The following is a 16,675-nucleotide window of genomic DNA, read 5'->3' as shown; positions in this document are numbered from 1 at the left end:
CCTTCGCGCTCCAGGGAACTCCAGCCAGCCTGGCCTGCCTCCCTGCCTCGCTCCCGCTGGAGCCGGCCCTTCGCTCCCAGCCCCGCTTCCTTCTTCCAGGGCAACCGACGGGCACCCTCGGGCCAGCCCTCAACCTCCCCGTCCCCTGCGGCGGGCGCTGGATGCCCCCTAGCCGTGCCCCAGAGCTGGGCAAAGGGGCGGGCTGGACTCAGGTCCCTGCCGGGGGCTAGTGCTGGCCTGTGCCCTTCTTCCCTGAGTGCTGGAAGAAAAGGGGGGTTGGTCGTGGGGGGTTCACACCCCCCCCCCATGAGCAGGGCTTGCAGATCTCGTGGGGCTGGGCCTGTCTCTGAGCCCCACGGCAGGTCAGCAATTCCTGGGGGGCAAAGGGGGGAGCCAGGACTCCTGGGTTCCTCCCCAGCTCTGGGAGGGCAGTGGGGGGGGGCAGGACTCCTGGGTTCCTCCCCAGCTCTGGGAGGGTACTGGGGGTCCAGTGGTGGTGGGGGGGGAGGAGCCAGGACTCCTGGGTTCTTCTCTCTCTCCCTGGCCCTGGCTGTTCTCTCATGGCATTGGCTGCCGCCGCCCCCCCCCCGGGGGGGGGGGGAGTCACAGCGAGCCCCTCCCCCCTGCAGCCCCTCTCCGCGTTTTACGGCCTGTCGCAAACCCTCCCCCCCATTGCGGCAGTCGCGTGGAGGGAGCCGTAAGGCGGAGCCGAGCCGCCCGCGCCTCCCGGTACCTGCGGCCCCGCAGCCCCGCGGCGGCCTGGGCGGGGGGCGTGGGCCGGGCCGGGCCGGGCTGGGCCCCTCGCCGGGGGGCGGAGGGTTGGGGGGGCCAGGCCCCTGAGCTGCGCCGGGGGGAGGGGCGGGTCCCTGCACACACAGATTTGCCCCCCACTGGGGCAGTTCCCGGGGGGGGGTGTCTCCCTTGTGGGGTTTGTGACCCCCCCGCGGCGGGGGGGCATCGCCCCCCCCACGGGGGAGCGCCCCACACGCCTTGGAGCTGCTCTGTGCCCTCCCGCCCCCCCCGGTGGGGGGGGCCCCGCTTTGGCAGGGGGAGCCCCTCCCCCTTCCCCTCCCCCATAACCGCCGCTCTCCCCTCCCCCCAGGCTGGCACTGGGTGCTCGGCGCGGCAGGAGGATGGCGCACGTGGGCCCCAGGGTGGATTACCTGGCCGGCTTCTGCTGCCCGCTGGGGGGGCTGGCGGCGGGCAAGCCCCGGGTGCGGTGCCACGAGAACGAGATCTACCTGTCCAACGGCAGCCAGTTCGTCTACGTCTACGACCAGGAGGGGAAGCTGCTGAAGGTGAGCGCCCGGCCTGCGCCGACAGCTGCCCACCCTCCGGGCTAACGCTGCGCCCGCCCGGGACAGACCCCTGGATGGAGAGACGGGGTGAACAACACCCCCCTATGTCAGCGCGCACCGAGGAGCTTTCAGCACCTGGCAGCGGGATCCCCACAGACGGGGCGGGCCCGCGGGGGCGCTGTCGCTTTACCCCCCGGTTTGCCCCAGTTGTGAGTGTTCACGCAGACACGCCCGCCGCTCCTCGGCTGGGCCCCGGCTGAGATGTCCGTGATGCTTCTGTGGCTCTTTGGATTTTTCCACACAGAGTCACAGGGCAAGGTTTGCCCTCGTGGGTGCCCGGCATCCGGCTCTGAAGTCCCTGATGGGCTGGTTTTCAAAAGTGCAGAGTGCCCGCTGAAGTCATTGGGAGCTTCTGGGTGCTCAGCCCTTCTGAAATTAGGCCCCTCATTTAGGAGCCTAGCTGTGGACACCTGGCTTTGAAAATCTGGGCCGTAGTTTCTGCCACCAATGACATCCCACTAGCAAGCTGGCCTTCTGCATCCGGTATCCACAAGTCTAGTGCCATGTTTGCCTAGCATAGTAGAGTTCGGGTTTTAAACTATTAGTGAAATATTATTATGGCTTTAAATAACCTTTTTATTGTAGAATCAAAGATGCTGTTTGACCTTTTCCTAATTTCCTGGGACTAACAATGTAATTAAACTATTGAAAGATTTTTCCTTCTTTCAACAAGATGATTTTTCCATTTTTTCTTTTTGTGCCATGGATTTTTCCATTTTCTTAGCCATAATAAGCAGCAGTCTTAGCGCTGAGTTATACATGTCATCTTTTTTAATTTATTCTTTTTATCATTTCTGAGGAGCCATCAGTGTGATACCAGGATTAGCCTCCTACATGTTTCTTTCTTCATCAAGGAAATAGGTCATATCTGGCTTTTGAATTTTTCTTTTTTATATCCAGCTAGCATAAAACACTGAATGTTTGCTTTTAATGTGTGTGCGCCTCTCTGTGTATGTGCAACACTTTCAGCCCTACGATAATGAGCTTCCATTTCCATAGCACCGCTTATCCCAAGGCGTTGCACAAGTTACAATTGCTTCCCTCACCATGGCAATGCAGCCACTTCTGGGGTGAAATGTCACCTGCTTACAGCACACAGCAGCAACTACACAACCATTGAAACTGGAAGTGAAGAATGCCATACCATGTCATAAAAATGATTGTTTGGATTTAGAATATATACATGCAATATTGTCCATTAATGGTTTTACTCCTGGCAATTAGTTTATTCAGAAACTGGTTGTTTTAACTTATGTTGTTCTATATGTGCATCCTCAGCTAGTGACTGGGGAATATATGATCCAGCTGATGTTTCTTTTATTCATTTGAGAGAAGCTGGCTCATATAAAGGTTAAAAATGTTTGTGTTAAATGGCTAATTCTGACATACATGCAGTCACACGTGTATGTTCTGACATAGTATCACTTGTCCAAGTGCATATACAGAAGTCCATTGATGCTGTGCGTAACTCGGTACATTGTGCAGCGCGGGCCGGTTATCACTACCCCATCACGTACTTGTATGTACAGTTCTTGAGGAAGCGCTCAGGAGATGTGAGAGGCCAGATCCCCCATCGGTGTAAGGGGCATAGTTCCATCGATATTCCAAGTGTCTCGTCTTCCTACGCTGCAGCACTGGTGCTGGATGCATGGCAGCTTAAGTGGAAGCGGAATTGTGATAGCTGGCCCCCCGTGTCTTTTGTTTCTATTTGGTGCTGCCCTAGCTAGGCTCTGATAAGCTGGTTCCCCGTGGTGAGCTCTTACAGGGACCACTGGGAGGCTGCTAGAAACCAGGAGCAACCTTTCCTCCAGCCTCCTGTCATTGCTGCATGAAACTGACATCCTCTCCCTTTTTTATATCTAGGCCATCTACAAGTTCCCTGATCAAGTCTGGCATGTGGAACTCCTCCCCGTTCGTAGGCAGCTCTACATCCTGTGTGCCAGAAATGGCATTTACTGCGTATCCCTGGACCAGCAGAGCAGGTGAGACTTGGGATGCAACCTGGCTGGGACAGTGAACTCTGCCCCTGCTGGTTAAAGCCCTAACGAGAGTAGCAGGTGGCTTAATGGCACACGCTTCCGGCACTCTGCAGTGAGAGTCTCAGGGTCACCCAAGGATGGACATCGCCAGGCACCCCGTACCCCAAGATTTCCATGTGGCCGTCTACACCTTCCCCCTGTTTGCCCCCACCTGGTGTGTGGTTACGCCCCACCCCAAAAGAACTGCAGTAAGTTTTACATTTCTGAATGGGAAATACCTGCTCTTCTGAGTCACCCTGAAAGAACCAACGCCCTGGGAAGCAGCGTGTCTCCCTGCGCCCTGCCTGTGTGGCGTGTTCTCTATCTCGCTGCGCTGCCTGTGGTGCAGGAGGTACCTTGGGGTTGCTGAGATGGCTTTTGATTGAGTCCTCCAGAGAGCAGAGTGGCAGCATGGGGGTATGTCTAGTCAATGTCGGTACCTTATTTACTCATGATGGGGGGGCGGGGAGGAGGAGTGAGCCATCCCCTCCCCTGATCCTAGGGGAGCTGATGGGTCAGAATCTTGGCATGCCTTCCCAGTGGGCTTGTCCTTCTGATGTGTTGGGTATCTGCTTGCTTCAAGGCATGTTTATAAAATCCATTTAAAAAAAATGTTCAGCTCCCAGGCTGGGTTTGCATTGTCCCTACAGTAACTCATCTGCCGGGCCATTGCGAGTGGGGCTTCGGCTGGTACTTGGTGCTTCAAAGGCAACCCAGCAGAGCTCTTAGCCCGCTGTGTGGTGCTGCGTGTGGGGAGAAGGAGAATACCTAGCTCGAAACACAAGATTATGGTTCCCCTTGTGGTAGCCGGTCCCTCATTAAATAGTCCGCACTCACAGTTTATTTGTGTAATTGATTAGACTGTGTGACTAGCCCAGGACACCCCAGGGAGACTCAGCCTTGTGTCTCGCTCCTGTGGTTCATCCTTTCAGCATGCCCGCCGCAGGCAACAGCCCTCGGTGCCACCGGTGTTGAGGGACAGTAGAGAGGTGGGATGGTGGGTCACATGCTCTCCATCACTTCGTCAGTTACTGAAAGGGTTAAGGTGTTTCAAATCGCACGCCTCTCTGGAGCATTCTCTTCCTGCTCTGTCCAGATCACTGCACCCGAATGCGCTTCCTTGAAGCGAATGCTAAAAGCCCTCCTTTTGTAAACTTGTTTTTAAGCGTCTGGGTGAGAGGCGAGCTAAGGAAGTGCTGGCTTTGCCCTGTGGCTTGACTGAAAGCTTTTCCTTGTTTGCTTGAAGGTTAATGAAGCAGACTGAGGGCGATGGCAATGAAGGCGCTTGCCCTTCCAGCGTCTTCCCCATAGACTCAGATGCCTGCATCTTCCCGGATGCCATGCTGTGCGCTTTCACGCTGCTCAACGACATCGTCGTCACTCTGTCCCAGGCTCAGGGCAAATGGTGGCTGAAACTCCACGAGCTGCTGGACCCCAGTCAGGAGAGCCTGCCATGTCGGCAGATCAGCCAAGTGGGATTCTCCACCTGCGACCAAACTGGAGATGACTGGGACGCGATGCCCTCCCGCTTCCTTCCTGTCTTGTGCTGTGCGTCTTCACCAGGCGCAGCCGGGCCCGGGGAGGGCCTGTGGTGCTCAGGGGGGTTTGTGCTGGAGGAGCCCCTCTTCAGCCTGCTCTTTGGTATAGATGCTGCCATGCTCGACTCTCCCATGCTTCTCTGTGGCTTCCCAGACGGACAGCTGTGCTGCGTGCCGCTGAAGGCCCTCAGTTCTTCTGAAGCTGATGATGGCTGCAGTGATGTTGCAGGCCATGATCCGCCCGTGAAGGTCCTTCACCATTTGGAAGAACCTGTCGTCTTCATTGGAGCCTTGAGAACAGAGCACAGAGCCGTGGACGATGCCGACGACCAGCAGCTGTTTGGAGACGTGGGCTGTGACTGCCTCGTGGCGGTCGGGCACTGCGGCAAGATGGTGGCCATGAAGGCGGCTCAGAGAGAGGAGGCCAAGACCCCAGAGGTCAGGGAGTACTACCTGCAAGGGCCCATCCTGTGCGCTGCGTGTGGTGGCGGCAGCCGTATGTATTACAGCACGCACTCGGACATCTCCGCGGTCGACCTGGATTGGGTCAGCAACATTTCCGACCCCGAGAGCGCAGATAACTCCGCATACGTCCTGCCTCCCGTTCTGTCTCCAGCCAGTTTAAGTATCTGTAGCGTTGTGGCACTTTCCTTGTCTTCTCGGGCCTCAGAAGGTACTGCCAGCTGCAAAAAACTAGTCATTCTTGGGGCTGAAATGGGCAGGAATAGCTTTGTCCTAACTGCGTATTTCTGTTTCCACCTCTCCACCATTCCTCGTTAAAGGCCCAGCTTCCATTGGCTTACCCTCGTTATTGTAAGTTGTTTTCATCAAGCATGCCGAGCCAGGAACTGGACAGGAGAGGCAGTGTCATGTGTGTTCAGAGATCAGCTCCCCATGTGGCTGTCTTTGTGGTGTCCCTTGTGTGGGTGTCTCTCCCACCTTGGAGCAGTAGAAGGTGTGGTTGTGCTCTCTATAAAGAGGACCTGGGGCTGCTGTGTCTGTGTCAGAGGTAGGATCCTGCGTGGAGTGGCGTTGGGGGCAAGTCCAAACCGACCTAAGTGAAAACCTTTCCTAAAGGCAATGTACAGACACCGCGGCTGGCTGGACAAAGGGCTCCCGAATGAAGAGCTCCAGACACAGCCATTCAGAGTCCGTAAGCTCCTTTCCTTCTTCTGCCTGACAGCCCTGCGTCCCTTGCTTCCCGGCGAGGGCTGGGGAAGCCGGTGTGTTGGGTTCTCAAAGTGGGGAGCTTTTGTAGTCCCAGGACTGGCCAGCATTCTGGGGACAAACCCAAGTGCTGTGGTTCCCATTGCTCTTTGCCATACATAGAGATGGAGGAGGGGAACAGAGGGCTTAGTGGGGGCAAAAGAAGGGCTAGGGAAGCCTGTTAGCTCTGACCTGAGCTTCGTAAGATGGTGACATGGTGAACACATGGGCACAAAAGAACCGGCAAGCGAGTAAGGTGGGATTTGCCAAAGAAAACATCCAAAACATGAACCGGTGGGAGCTAGGTAGGGCACAGCTGGCACCTCTGCACAGCTTGGCCAGCATCCTGTACCACAAGCATGTGGTGGCCCATGTAGCCTGGGCATGTCTCCTGACCGTAAAGGGCATCTGCATGGAAACAGGCTCCCTGCACCCCGGTACGCATGTGCTCCAGCTGCTTATTCTGCAGCTGCTGTTTCGGTTCAGTGCCCCCAGCCCTTGAAGTCACACCTAGCTGGAGCATTCTGGGGCTGTGGGCAGCCTGGAGCCACTTTCTGTGCAGGCAAGGGAAGGGTCAGGGCCGGAGCAGAGAGCGTGTGTCTCGTCTGCAGTAACTGCCTGCGGGGCCCAGTTCAGTTTGCTTGCAGCAGGTGTTGCGGCTCGGGGTGCGCTCTTCGTGGGCACGCCGTGTCATGTCCTGTGTGTTCGGTTTCCCTTTGTAGCCCATCTACAGTCATTCGCAGTCCGTGTATTCCGCACTTTCCAAATTCCTGTTGTAGGACACCTGGTATTTTGGGGTGACCCTGGCTGGGCGGGTGAGCCTTCAGGAATTGCATTATGATGGGAGAAATAACTCCCCATTCCTCAAACTGCTCCTGGAAAGGGGTGTCTCAATCTGTTGGGGGAATATAGAGGTGTTGATGGGACACCTTTCGGCAGAGTTACACCTAAAGCCCTGTATTGCAAAAGGTGTTGGCCGCCTTATACCCCAGTTTCCCCATCCAGCCAGCTTGCTGAGGTGGGTACAGACTGCAGGCCCCAGGGCAGGGCTGTACAGTTGTCCCTGAAAACTTGAGGGGGAAGGGCTCCTCTGTCAGGGCTCTGTGCTGGGCCCAGCCAGAATGAACAACATCCCACCTGTCTGGCTTGGCTCTTGCCTTTTGCTCCCGTGGCTATATGCAGCTACTCCCTAGTTACAGCAGGGAGCTTGGTGTGATTTCCTAGTCTCTCGCTGCTGTTCGCTGACTGTTAACCTTGTTCTCTCTGCCTGTGTGTGTCTCCAGGTGACTCAGAGCTGTTGGCTCTGTCTGCTAAAGGCCGACTGATGACCTGTGACTTATGCAGTCCTGATGAAGCGCATCCTGGCAGGCTGACCCCAGAAAAAGCTGGCCAAAAGATTAAGGAACTGCTGTCTGGGATAGGCAATGTCTCGGAGAGGTAAAGGGCAGCGCTCCTAATGGGTGTGAGTGAAGGCTGTTGTTTTGTGAGCGCCTTGTTTTATTTGAAGCTAACTAGATTCTCCTGCATCAGCTCCTGGCTCAGGGGTTAGCAATAAAGTGCTTTTATTATTGGCTGCAGTGCTCCACAGCTGTGCCTTTCCCGAGTGACTCAGAGTCGAGACAGCCTGGGAAGAAGCCCCCTGCCCTGATGGGGTAATAAAAGCGTTGTTTACAGCCAGTGCTGTTCGCTGCCCTCTTCCCTTTCAAACCAGAGAGTTCTTAGATGCCAAAAATGGCCCGGTGTTTACAGCCTCTGCAGCAGAAGGTGGGAGGGTAAGGTGCTAGTCGGGCCTAACCTTCCCGAAGTAGATGCCAATTTCAGGAGACTGTGCAGGGCAGATGTGTGCCGTAGGCCTGTACATTCATCTGTGCCTTATTTTAAACCACTCTCTCCCCTTGGGTGGGTTACCTAGGGAGGTGGTGGAATCTCCATCCTTAGAGGTTTTTAAGCTGAGGCTTGACAAAGCCCTGGTTGGGATGATATAGCTGAGGTTAGCCCTGCTTTGAGCAGGGGGTTGGACTAGATGACCTCCTGAGGTCCCTTCCAACTCTAATATTCTATGATTCTATACAGGTACCTGCCTTTGTTGTGAGCTATTTTGTAGCCACCCTCGGCTTGTTGTTCTGCTGTCTCTTGTAGCCCACAGCTGAAATCAGGAGCCTTCCTGGGGATGCAGCTGGGCGTGGGGTCACAGACTCTGATTGGCTAGCATTGCAGTGGTCTTCAGTAATCTGGGCCGGCTCAGTTGATCTGGTGTCACATGCAGAAGGGGCAGTTATGGCATCAAGTCCTTGGGCGCAGCAGTGCTCTGGAGGCAGGTCCCAGGAGGGCTGTAGGGCTAACACAGGGGCCTGGGGCACTCAGCCTGTCTGGCCCTGTCAGCTGTTGAAATTCCAGAACAATGATGTCCTGGGAGAGCGTCAAAGGACTCATGAAATGATCCATGGAGGTTTGGCTTCGCCACCGTAGTGTGTCTGACACTTGCCCTGGGCTTGTATGGTTTTGTGTGCGAGCCTTTGGCCACCTTGCCTGGCAGTGTTTCTGATTCATTAGCTCTGCATGTCCCAAAGCTGTTACCTCTGTGTTAAGTGAGCTCTCTTCTCCCCCTGCTCACCACAGGGTTTCTTTCTTGAAAAAGGCCGTGGACCAGAAGAACCGAGCACTGATGACCCTGAACCAGGTGATGAACGTGAGTGCTTCCTTGCTGTCCAACCAGGATGGCCAGAAGCCCGTCACTTGCACGGTTACTGCCAGCTGGAGCCGCCTGCTGCTTCGAGATACCTTGACCGTCTCCTGCATGTTGGAGAACTCGAGCGACTGCAGCCTGGAGCCAGGCTGGACCCTCTGCGTTCAGCTGTTCACAAGCTCCTGTGCCTTCGATGAAGACTCTGCCGACTCGGCCACGACGTACACCTTTCCCATCACTCAGCTCCTCCCTGGGAACAAGAGGGAGGTGACCCTACCACTTGGCTCTGCCGAAGGCACCAAGTTGGAGCTGCCTCTGACCATTTCCTGTGCTCTCTACTACAGCCTGCGAGAGATCTTGGACAATGCCTCAGACTCCTATGAGTCGCTGGATGACCTGCTGCCTGATGACTCTCCTGGCCTTTCCCCAGACAAAGAAGGGATCTGCCTGCCCCTGAGCGAATGCACCATCGACATCTTGCAGTGCCTTCGTCTGGAGGACAGCACGGTGCCTGGAGCCGCTCCTTCCATTGCCACCCCCTCAGACCCATTGGAGACCTTCCTGAAAGCATCCAGCTTGCAGTCTGATCCCAGCAGCATGGAAGTCCGTGACCAGCTGCTTCCCAAGGCACTGGACGCCCTAGGAGATGAGTATCTGCCCCCTTCCGTGGCTTCTATCAAGGTGTCATCGGAGCTGCTGAAAAATGCTTTGAAGAACTTCTGTGAAGGTTGGTAATTCTCCTGGGCAGTGATCGCTCAGAGAGTGACTGTGCAGTCGTGGTGCATGTTTCTGGCCAGGCTGCATTGCCCAGGGCTGGATTTGCTTTAGTGGTTCCCCCTTCGCAGGACTGGGCCGTGTAATCACTTCCCAGGAGTCATTCCTTTTGGATGCTCAGCCACTTTTTTGATTGATCTGGTTTTCAGGGCACGGCTCTTTGGGCGCCGGTAGCAAACATCGCAGCTCAGAGCTGCGTGGCTGGCCTGCCTGGGTGGTCAGAGACTGTCTCCATGGATCAGCTGAAGTGATCAAAAGGAGGGTTGCCCAAGTCAGTCTCTGTCCCAGTTGTGTCTGCAGTGAGAAGCCCAGACCAAGCCGGCTGCCTGGCACTGCTGGTGCTTTGCGTAATGCTTTTTGCTAATTCTTGACTATCTTAAACCAGGATTTTGTCCTTCCTTCCCCATGCCCTGGGTCATGAGCTTGTGACATAGCATTCCCTTGCATTGGACTTGTGCAGCACTGACACCGCTGTGAGATCTGCCCGGAGAGAGCCGTTCTCTAGGGATCTAACCCTAGCTGGAGACTGGCCTCCAAGCAGAAGGAGCTGCAGCCACATACTGGGTCAAGGAGGGTTTTTCTGTGTGTAAACGCTCTTGTTCCCTGTCTGCTGCTCCGAGCTGTGGTGCTAGGGTTGGGACCTTGGCCAGTCCCGACAGAACTGAGTGGGTCGGAGACGGAGAGTGGGTTTTAACGTGGGTGTGGGTGAAGCCCGGCAGCAGGTTGTGTCCAGGTGCGGGGCAGACTCTGCACACGCAGCTCTGCTGACGCACCTCTCCCGCTGGTGTTCCTGGGCAGAGTCCGGCAGTCATGCCAAGTGCTGCAAGGCAGGGGTGTGAGTTGGAGCATTCGCTGCGTCTCTGCGGGTGACCAGAGCCGAATGCTGATCTCGGAGAAATGGAAATCTGCCTGAGCTGGAGTTAACCCCACCAGACTCCTGTGGGTGGCATGCTGGCACCACGGTCGTCACTCGCTGGCTTCCACAGACCTGGCTGGCTGCTCAGCTCCTCCCTCCCCTCTGCCCTGGATGTGCTGCCTTGGCAGTGTTCCCGACTTGTGTTGTGCAAGAGACCAGGGAGGGAAATCAGACCTCGGGGTCTGCCACGGGGTGGTGTGAGCCCCCTCGCCACAAGGCAGCCACTTGACTGCAGGAGCATCCCTAACAGCGCGGGTGTCCTGGGCCCACCCAGAACCAGCCCTTGTAGCAGCTTCCTTGTGTCAGTGGATCCCCTTCGCCTGGGAGAGCGGGTGGGAGGGACGTGCGTCCGACAGAAAGGAACGGCCACAAGAGCCCGGACCCCTCCTCTCTTTGTGGGCCTGCCCTGTCTGTCCTGCTGAGAACTGCTCGGGTGGGCATCAGCTCTGCTTTCTCCTGGGCTCCTCTGGGTGTCCTGCAGCACTGTTTGGGGGTTGCTTCCGGGAGGCCTCGACTCGCTTCCTGTGGTGTGTGTGGCTGCCCTCACTCGTGCACAGGGGTGTGGCAGGGCGCTCGGGGGAGTTCCGATCTCGAGCCAGCGTTGCTCTCTGCGTGGCTCACCTAGTGTGACTGACCTGCCAGTGGTGCAGGGGAGGTGACAGGCTTGTGCTTGGCAAACCGTCCTTCAGAGACCTGGCAGCCGCCACGGAAGGGAGCGTGTGCAGTCACTGACGGGCTCTGCTTTCTCTCCTCTTCCCCCAGGAGTCCCGCTCTGCTGTGCCGCTCTGCAGTGGCTACTGGCGGAGAATGCTGCGGCCGCAGCACTGAGGAGCCAGGACGTGTCGGCAGTGCGGGGCCTGGCCCCAGATGGCGGCGAGGTGCAGCTGCTCCTCCGAGAGGCAAGGAATGGGTTAGCTCTGCAGGGAAACAGCCCCTTGAAGAGCCAGCTTCTGCCCCAGAGCCCTCTGGGAAGGAGGCCAGCAATGGGAAGCTCGGTGTAATAGATAATGGGGCTTGGCTCTGCCTGTGCAGGCCCAAAGGAAACCATTGTGGTGGGGCAGGGAGGAAGGGCCTGCGTCCCTTCATTGCTCACAGATTGACACGCTCAGGATCAGCTCCGCAGCACTGACCCCCATCTAACAGACTCCATGCTGCACCTGTTCGGTACCGTCCCCCGGCGCCAGCTGCCCCTCACTGAGAGAAGGACCACGGGCGTGAAGGGGCTGCGGTGCTGACTGCGGTGCTGGGTTCAGGGATCTGGTGTGCGAACACTTGAAAGGCCAATTGGCTTTCCCCACCTCTGGGTTCTCCCTAGGCTTGTGCTGCCGCTTTGCCACTTCTGGGCCCCGGGGGTGGTCGGGGACCAGCAGAGACCCTCACTTCTCAGACCCCAGGGGAAACAGCCCGTCTACAGGATCATCTTGTGGTTAAGGAATGAGATAAGGGGCCAGTTCTCAGCCCTGCATCTGTCTCATCAGTCAAACCTGCCTGTGCCTTAACTGGCCCTTGTCCCTGTGGTGCCTGCCCCATGCAGCCCTGCCAGGAAGGGCGGACAGACAAACGCCTCGGCCAAGGTTACATTGACCCAGGGTCTCTAGGTCCCAGTGCAGTGCCTTAAAAACCAGAACGTCCTTTCTGCCTCGGGGCAGCCGATGGCTGTCTGAGGAGTTCAGTCGCCCAGTGAGGGGGAGGTCAGACATCGAGCTAGAACATGAACAGAGCCAGCAGCTCCGCTGGGGGCTGCTTCTCAGTGCTCGACCCCTGGTGCTTCCCCTCCCCAGCGGGGAGGCGTTGCCAATATCTGTGTGGATAAGAGCTCCTCTCCCGCTCAGCCCAGCAGCTTCTCCTCCCTGGCCCTGCTGACTCTGTTCCCCATCAGTGACGGCCCCGATTCGGCGTTACGAGTTGGCTGCAGGAGCGCTCTGCTCATGTGGCCTGTTGTGTCCTGCTAATTCTGCAAAGCGAGGGGCAGTGGGGCTGGATGCTGCCGTTAAGTTTGTTCTGCTTCGGCTTTTCCCCCTTAATGCGAAAATCCCTCTCTAAGCACAAAAGAAAAATCGGAATTGCGAAGCGGCTCTCCTGCCACGGCCGGTTACCCCTCCGGCGAGAGAGGCCCAGCTGGCCATGTCCTGGCAATGACCTGGTTCAGGTTGCTTCACGCATGAGAGCATTAATATTGCCAATGTGATTAGTGACAGCATTAATTCTGCTCAGGCTAAGCCTCCCGGATTAAATCCATTGGGGCAGCAGCGTGCATCTCATCGGGGCTGGCCGTCACATCATCTCAACACGCCGCTGGGCAAGGCTGGGGGCTGCTGGTGGAAGCAGCCGCCTCTGTGACGCTGGTTCCAGTCCAAATGCAATGGGTTTGATGGGTGGCAGTGGAATCCGGCTCTGCGCGCTGATCTTGGTTCAGGAGACCCACCGACCAGTCGCTGGTTGGGCCAGGCAGCCTGGCTGGGAGAATTGTCACCCTCTCTTGGTGCCGTTCCCTTTGCTGTCACTGACCTTGAGATGGATGAGCAGCGGGGGGAGGGTGATGAACGCCCTGTGTTGCTCTCTCTCTGGCTGCCTGTAGAGCACAGGTTTCTCTGGCTGTTGGAGTCCGTCTCCAACCCTCCTCCATCCCCAGCTGTGCTGTGGGGCCCGAGGGGGGGCCCCGAAGTCTGCAGCCAGCCTCTGTCTGCCCTTGGTTTGGCAGCATTTGCAGTAAGGATCTCCTCTCTCTTGCAGGTGGCCGTGGACAACCTTTGCCCAGCAGGCCCGATCCAGGCCGTGGAGATCCTAATCCAGAGCCCTTCTCTGGCAGACATGTGCAGAGTGCATCAAGCCGTGATCCGGCGCATCCAGGTGCAGATCCCAGTCCCCCAGACAGAGCTGCCACAGCCTGGCTGGAAATGCCTCTCGGAGCTGCATGTGGGGAGAGACCCCTATTGCAGCCACCACTGGGGGTTGTTCCAGCTGCCTTTATTTGCGGGGCTGTTTAACTGGGAGCGAGCTTTGCCTCTGCCACGTTGTTGTCCCGGTTCTGGCTAATTAGGGGTCCCTGGGTCGTCGTACAGTCAGGGGGTCTGGCGTCTCCCACCTTCATCACCCTGGCCTCGTCCTGCCCTCCTCGCCCCTGCTGGGGGCACCTAGGGCGTTCTTCCTCCCGCTGGGCAGCGTGAATGGCGCTGTGCTGACCAGCCAGCAGTCCTTGCGGCAGCCCTGCTAGTGCCAGGTTAACCCCAGGCTCCTCGCATTCCCAGCCTGCCCGCCCCTGCCAGCCTGCTCCCCCGCCTGCTCCCTGCCGCTGGCATTGCTGCATCCGCTGCTGTGCATGTACTCTCCAGGCCCACCTTGCAGCCGCTGCTCCTCCTCCTGGAGCTTTAGAGCTAAGGAAACGGCCCTGTCCGCAGGCCGCTCCGTAGCTTCCTGGAGCTGTGGCCAGCCGTACTGCCGCATCCCAGCTTGTGTTGTGCAGGTGAAGGCGCTGAACTCGGGCCAGGCACAGCTGGCTACAGGGGCCCCAGAGCAGTTTGGGTTGGGTCTCGCAGGCACCATGTGGCAGAACTGTACAGTGCAGCTTGAAATCAGCGCGGCACCAGCCGGGGGATGACACAGCCCTGCCCAATGCGCTCCCCATCGCCGGAGGCCAGGCGAGCATCCGATGGGGACTCTAGTGCGCTGTGCTAAGTGCAGCGCCTAAATGGAGCCGGGCACCTGTAAGCAGGCAGGGAGCCAGCTTCCTTCCACAGGATGCACCTCCCGTCAGCTGGGGGAAGGGAGCCTTTGGTTAGGCGGCTGGGTGCTGTAGCCGTGCCCGTGGTGTCTGGGCTGGCTAGGCTCCCTGCCCGGGCAAGCATTAGCTAGGGGAAGCCTGGAGCACACCGTAACAGCAGCTCCCTCTATTGCCAGCTTCTCCGTTTCTCTGCAGGCGCTGGTGGTGGAGCAGGCCGCCCAGGGCTCCGGCCCCCCTGACCTCCGCGTGCAGTACCTGCGCCAGATCCAAGCCAATCACGAGGTAGGCAGCATGCCCGGGCTGCTCGCGTGGCACGGGGAGCGGGCAGGGGGAAGCTGCTCATGGCGCGAATGCGTCTGTGTAACGTCTCCCCCTGCTCAAAGGCCAGGCACCAGACGCCCTGCCCTGGGCCCACGCAGGCAGGCTCCCTGCTCTCGGGCGGGTAAGCCAGGCCCCTGCAAGAGACTAAGCTGGGCACAGCCTTTCTCTGGCTCTTCCACACCCAGAGCAGCTTGGTCCAGTTGGGAGCTCAGCTCCTGGCAGCCAGCAGAGCCTTGCCCAGCTGGAGGAGGTGGGAGGGGGCCTCTCAGGAAGTGCCAGGGAGTCTTGCACCTGAAATTGTGCGGACTGGCCTTTGTGGGGCCAGCTCCCTCACCCCACCCCAGCAGTGCGGCTAGGCCGGGGCCTGGCTGGCAGCAGCCGCCCCAGCTAGCTGATCCGCCCTCTCTAACTGCTCTGCCTTGCACAGATGCTGCTGAAGGACGTGCAGTCCCTGCGGGACCAGCTGTGTCTCGGCGACGAAGCAGGTCCGACGGCGGAAAAGCTCCTGCACGTCTACAGGCAGCTGCGCAACCCCAGCCTCATCCTCCTGTGAGCGCGGGGCCCAGATTTGGCTCTTGGCACAACGGTCCCCTCGGGGGGCTCCACGCTGAATTCCAGGCAGTGCTGGGGAGGTTTCCAGCCAGGGTCGTTAACCCAGCCGGGCTCGGATAGATGATTCTGCCAGGAGGAGGATTTGGGTGGGGTGGGGGGTTTTGCTGGCAGTGCAGGTCCCCACCTGACGGGGGAGCTCATGCCCTTTATGCCAGAGGCTGAGAGGCCAGGGTTTGTGTGTACGTGTTTTGTGGATGTTCTTTAAGCGGCGCGGGTGCGTTCCCGGGGCTCCAGACACCGAGAGCACCACGCAGAGGCGTGAGTGCAGGCAGGGCCCACAGCGACTGGCCGCCCTGCGTTGAGCTAGCTGTGCTGTGTGTGTGTGTGTGTGTGTGGCTGGCCCCCAGGCGCTGCAGCCAGCCGGTGGCATGTTTTGGATTTTACTAGCCGTGCCGGTTTAGCTTCTCTCTCGTTCCAATGGCCGCGGCTTTACTGTGCGGTGGCGGGAGCCGGCTCCCTGGCCAGGCACCCAGGCCTTCCCAGGGAAGGATGTGCACGTTGCCACCCTGCCGGTGCTGTCCAGCTGGTTCCCCTCCCTCCACAAAGGGCTCCGCCTCCCCACAGCGTCTCACGTTCGGGGGGGCGTGTGAGTAACGGGCTCACTGGGGCTCCTCTTTCTGTGCGGGGGTTTGGGGATCTGCCCTGCGTCTCCATGGTGGTGGTTGTGTAGTGCGGTACCACGTCGCACCAGCGCGTTCCAGTGTTTGTAAACCTGTCGTGTGCCATGAAAGAGCCTTGCTGCTGCGCTTGTGCCAGTCTGCTTTCCTTTCCTGTCCCTCTCCGGGCCGCCGCGTGGCGGGTTCAGCTCTCCTCCGCTCCCTGCTGAAGCACCCTCTGAGTGACAAGGGCGCCTTGCCCCGCTCTCTGCCGGCGGCGGAGGCTGTTCGGCGGTTCCCCAGCCCGTGGGCTGAGCAGCGCGCCCTCGCTGCCGGCCGCGATCATGGCGCACGTTGACTCTCCGCCAGCAGCCTTGGACTGGGGCTTGGAGCCTGGCACCTGTCTCCATCGGCAGGAGGCTGGCTCCCCGCAGCCTGCTCTAGCGTGGTACCCACTGCCCCCTCCCCAGGGAAGCCGGGGGAGGGGGAAAGAGCTATGACCAAAGGGGTCGGAGGCAGCCTTTGCCCTCTGAAGTCCTGGGTTCGAATCCTTCCTTGGCTGACACGAGTGGAAGGTGTCCCCTCCCCAGCGTGCGGCGCAGCGGGGGTGCTGGCACGGCGGGAAGGCGGGGGCCCACGGTGGGGACACTAGAGGCTCCTCCCCTGAGAACAGAGCAAGCCTTGCTGGAGCTGCCCCTTAAATGAGCTGTTAACCGCTTCACCGCCGCCAGCTGGGCATGTTCTGACCCAGCCGCCCTTGGACACTGCGGAATGGGTGTGGGCAAGGGAGGTGCCGTGGAAAAGGGTAACTGGGGCCAGAGGGTTCCTGGTTCTGATGGGCTCGAGAGGGTGGGAGCCGTGGGTGGTATGTCCCTGCCGAGGGGTGGCTGGGCATCTCCTCTAACCGCTGCAGCTGGCCCTGCGTGCCC

General features: G+C 58.7%; 1 protein-coding gene across 2 annotated transcripts; it reads left to right on the top strand.

Moving 5' to 3' along the window:
- The first annotated feature begins 670 nt into the window (after positions 1 to 670).
- FAAP100 (FA core complex associated protein 100) lies at positions 671 to 16,302 on the top strand. 2 transcript variants are annotated; one of them, XM_067547266.1, is made up of 10 exons: positions 671 to 729; positions 1,103 to 1,298; positions 3,222 to 3,340; positions 4,623 to 5,587; positions 7,404 to 7,557; positions 8,740 to 9,533; positions 11,259 to 11,395; positions 13,230 to 13,346; positions 14,413 to 14,499; positions 14,966 to 16,302. In XM_067547266.1, exons 2-10 carry the CDS (start codon positions 1,134 to 1,136, stop codon positions 15,089 to 15,091), a joined length of 2,664 nt encoding a protein of 887 aa, XP_067403367.1. In that variant the 5' UTR covers positions 671 to 729; positions 1,103 to 1,133; the 3' UTR covers positions 15,092 to 16,302. The 2 variants fall into 2 exon arrangements, 1 of the variants encoding a protein (XP_067403367.1); XR_010919542.1 differs by lacking the exon at positions 14,966 to 16,302 and having other exon boundaries at positions 11,259 to 11,406.
- Positions 16,303 to 16,675: the final 373 nt, after the last annotated feature.

This window comes from Emydura macquarii, unplaced genomic scaffold (genome assembly GCF_026122565.2).
Source record: "Emydura macquarii macquarii isolate MOO-44397 ecotype Brisbane River unplaced genomic scaffold, CSIRO-AGI_Emac_v2 contig_1230, whole genome shotgun sequence".
Taxonomy (NCBI): Eukaryota; Metazoa; Chordata; order Testudines; family Chelidae; genus Emydura; species Emydura macquarii.
Note: the sequence above shows the minus strand (reverse complement) of the source record. Positions and strands in the feature narration are given on the sequence as shown.

What these genes read in the sequence shown, in the direction of transcription:
- FAAP100 (XM_067547266.1), top strand. Translation starts at nt 1,134, where the DNA reads ATGGCGCACGTGGGCCCCAGGGTGGATTACCTGGCCGGCTTCTGCTGC. An exon ending in AGGAGGGGAAGCTGCTGAAG is followed by an intron (nt 1,299 to 3,221) that starts GTGAGCGCCCGG and finishes TTTTATATCTAG; the next exon opens with GCCATCTACAAGTTCCCTGA. An exon ending in TGCAGCTGCTCCTCCGAGAG is followed by an intron (nt 11,396 to 13,229) that starts GCAAGGAATGGG and finishes TCTCTCTTGCAG; the next exon opens with GTGGCCGTGGACAACCTTTG.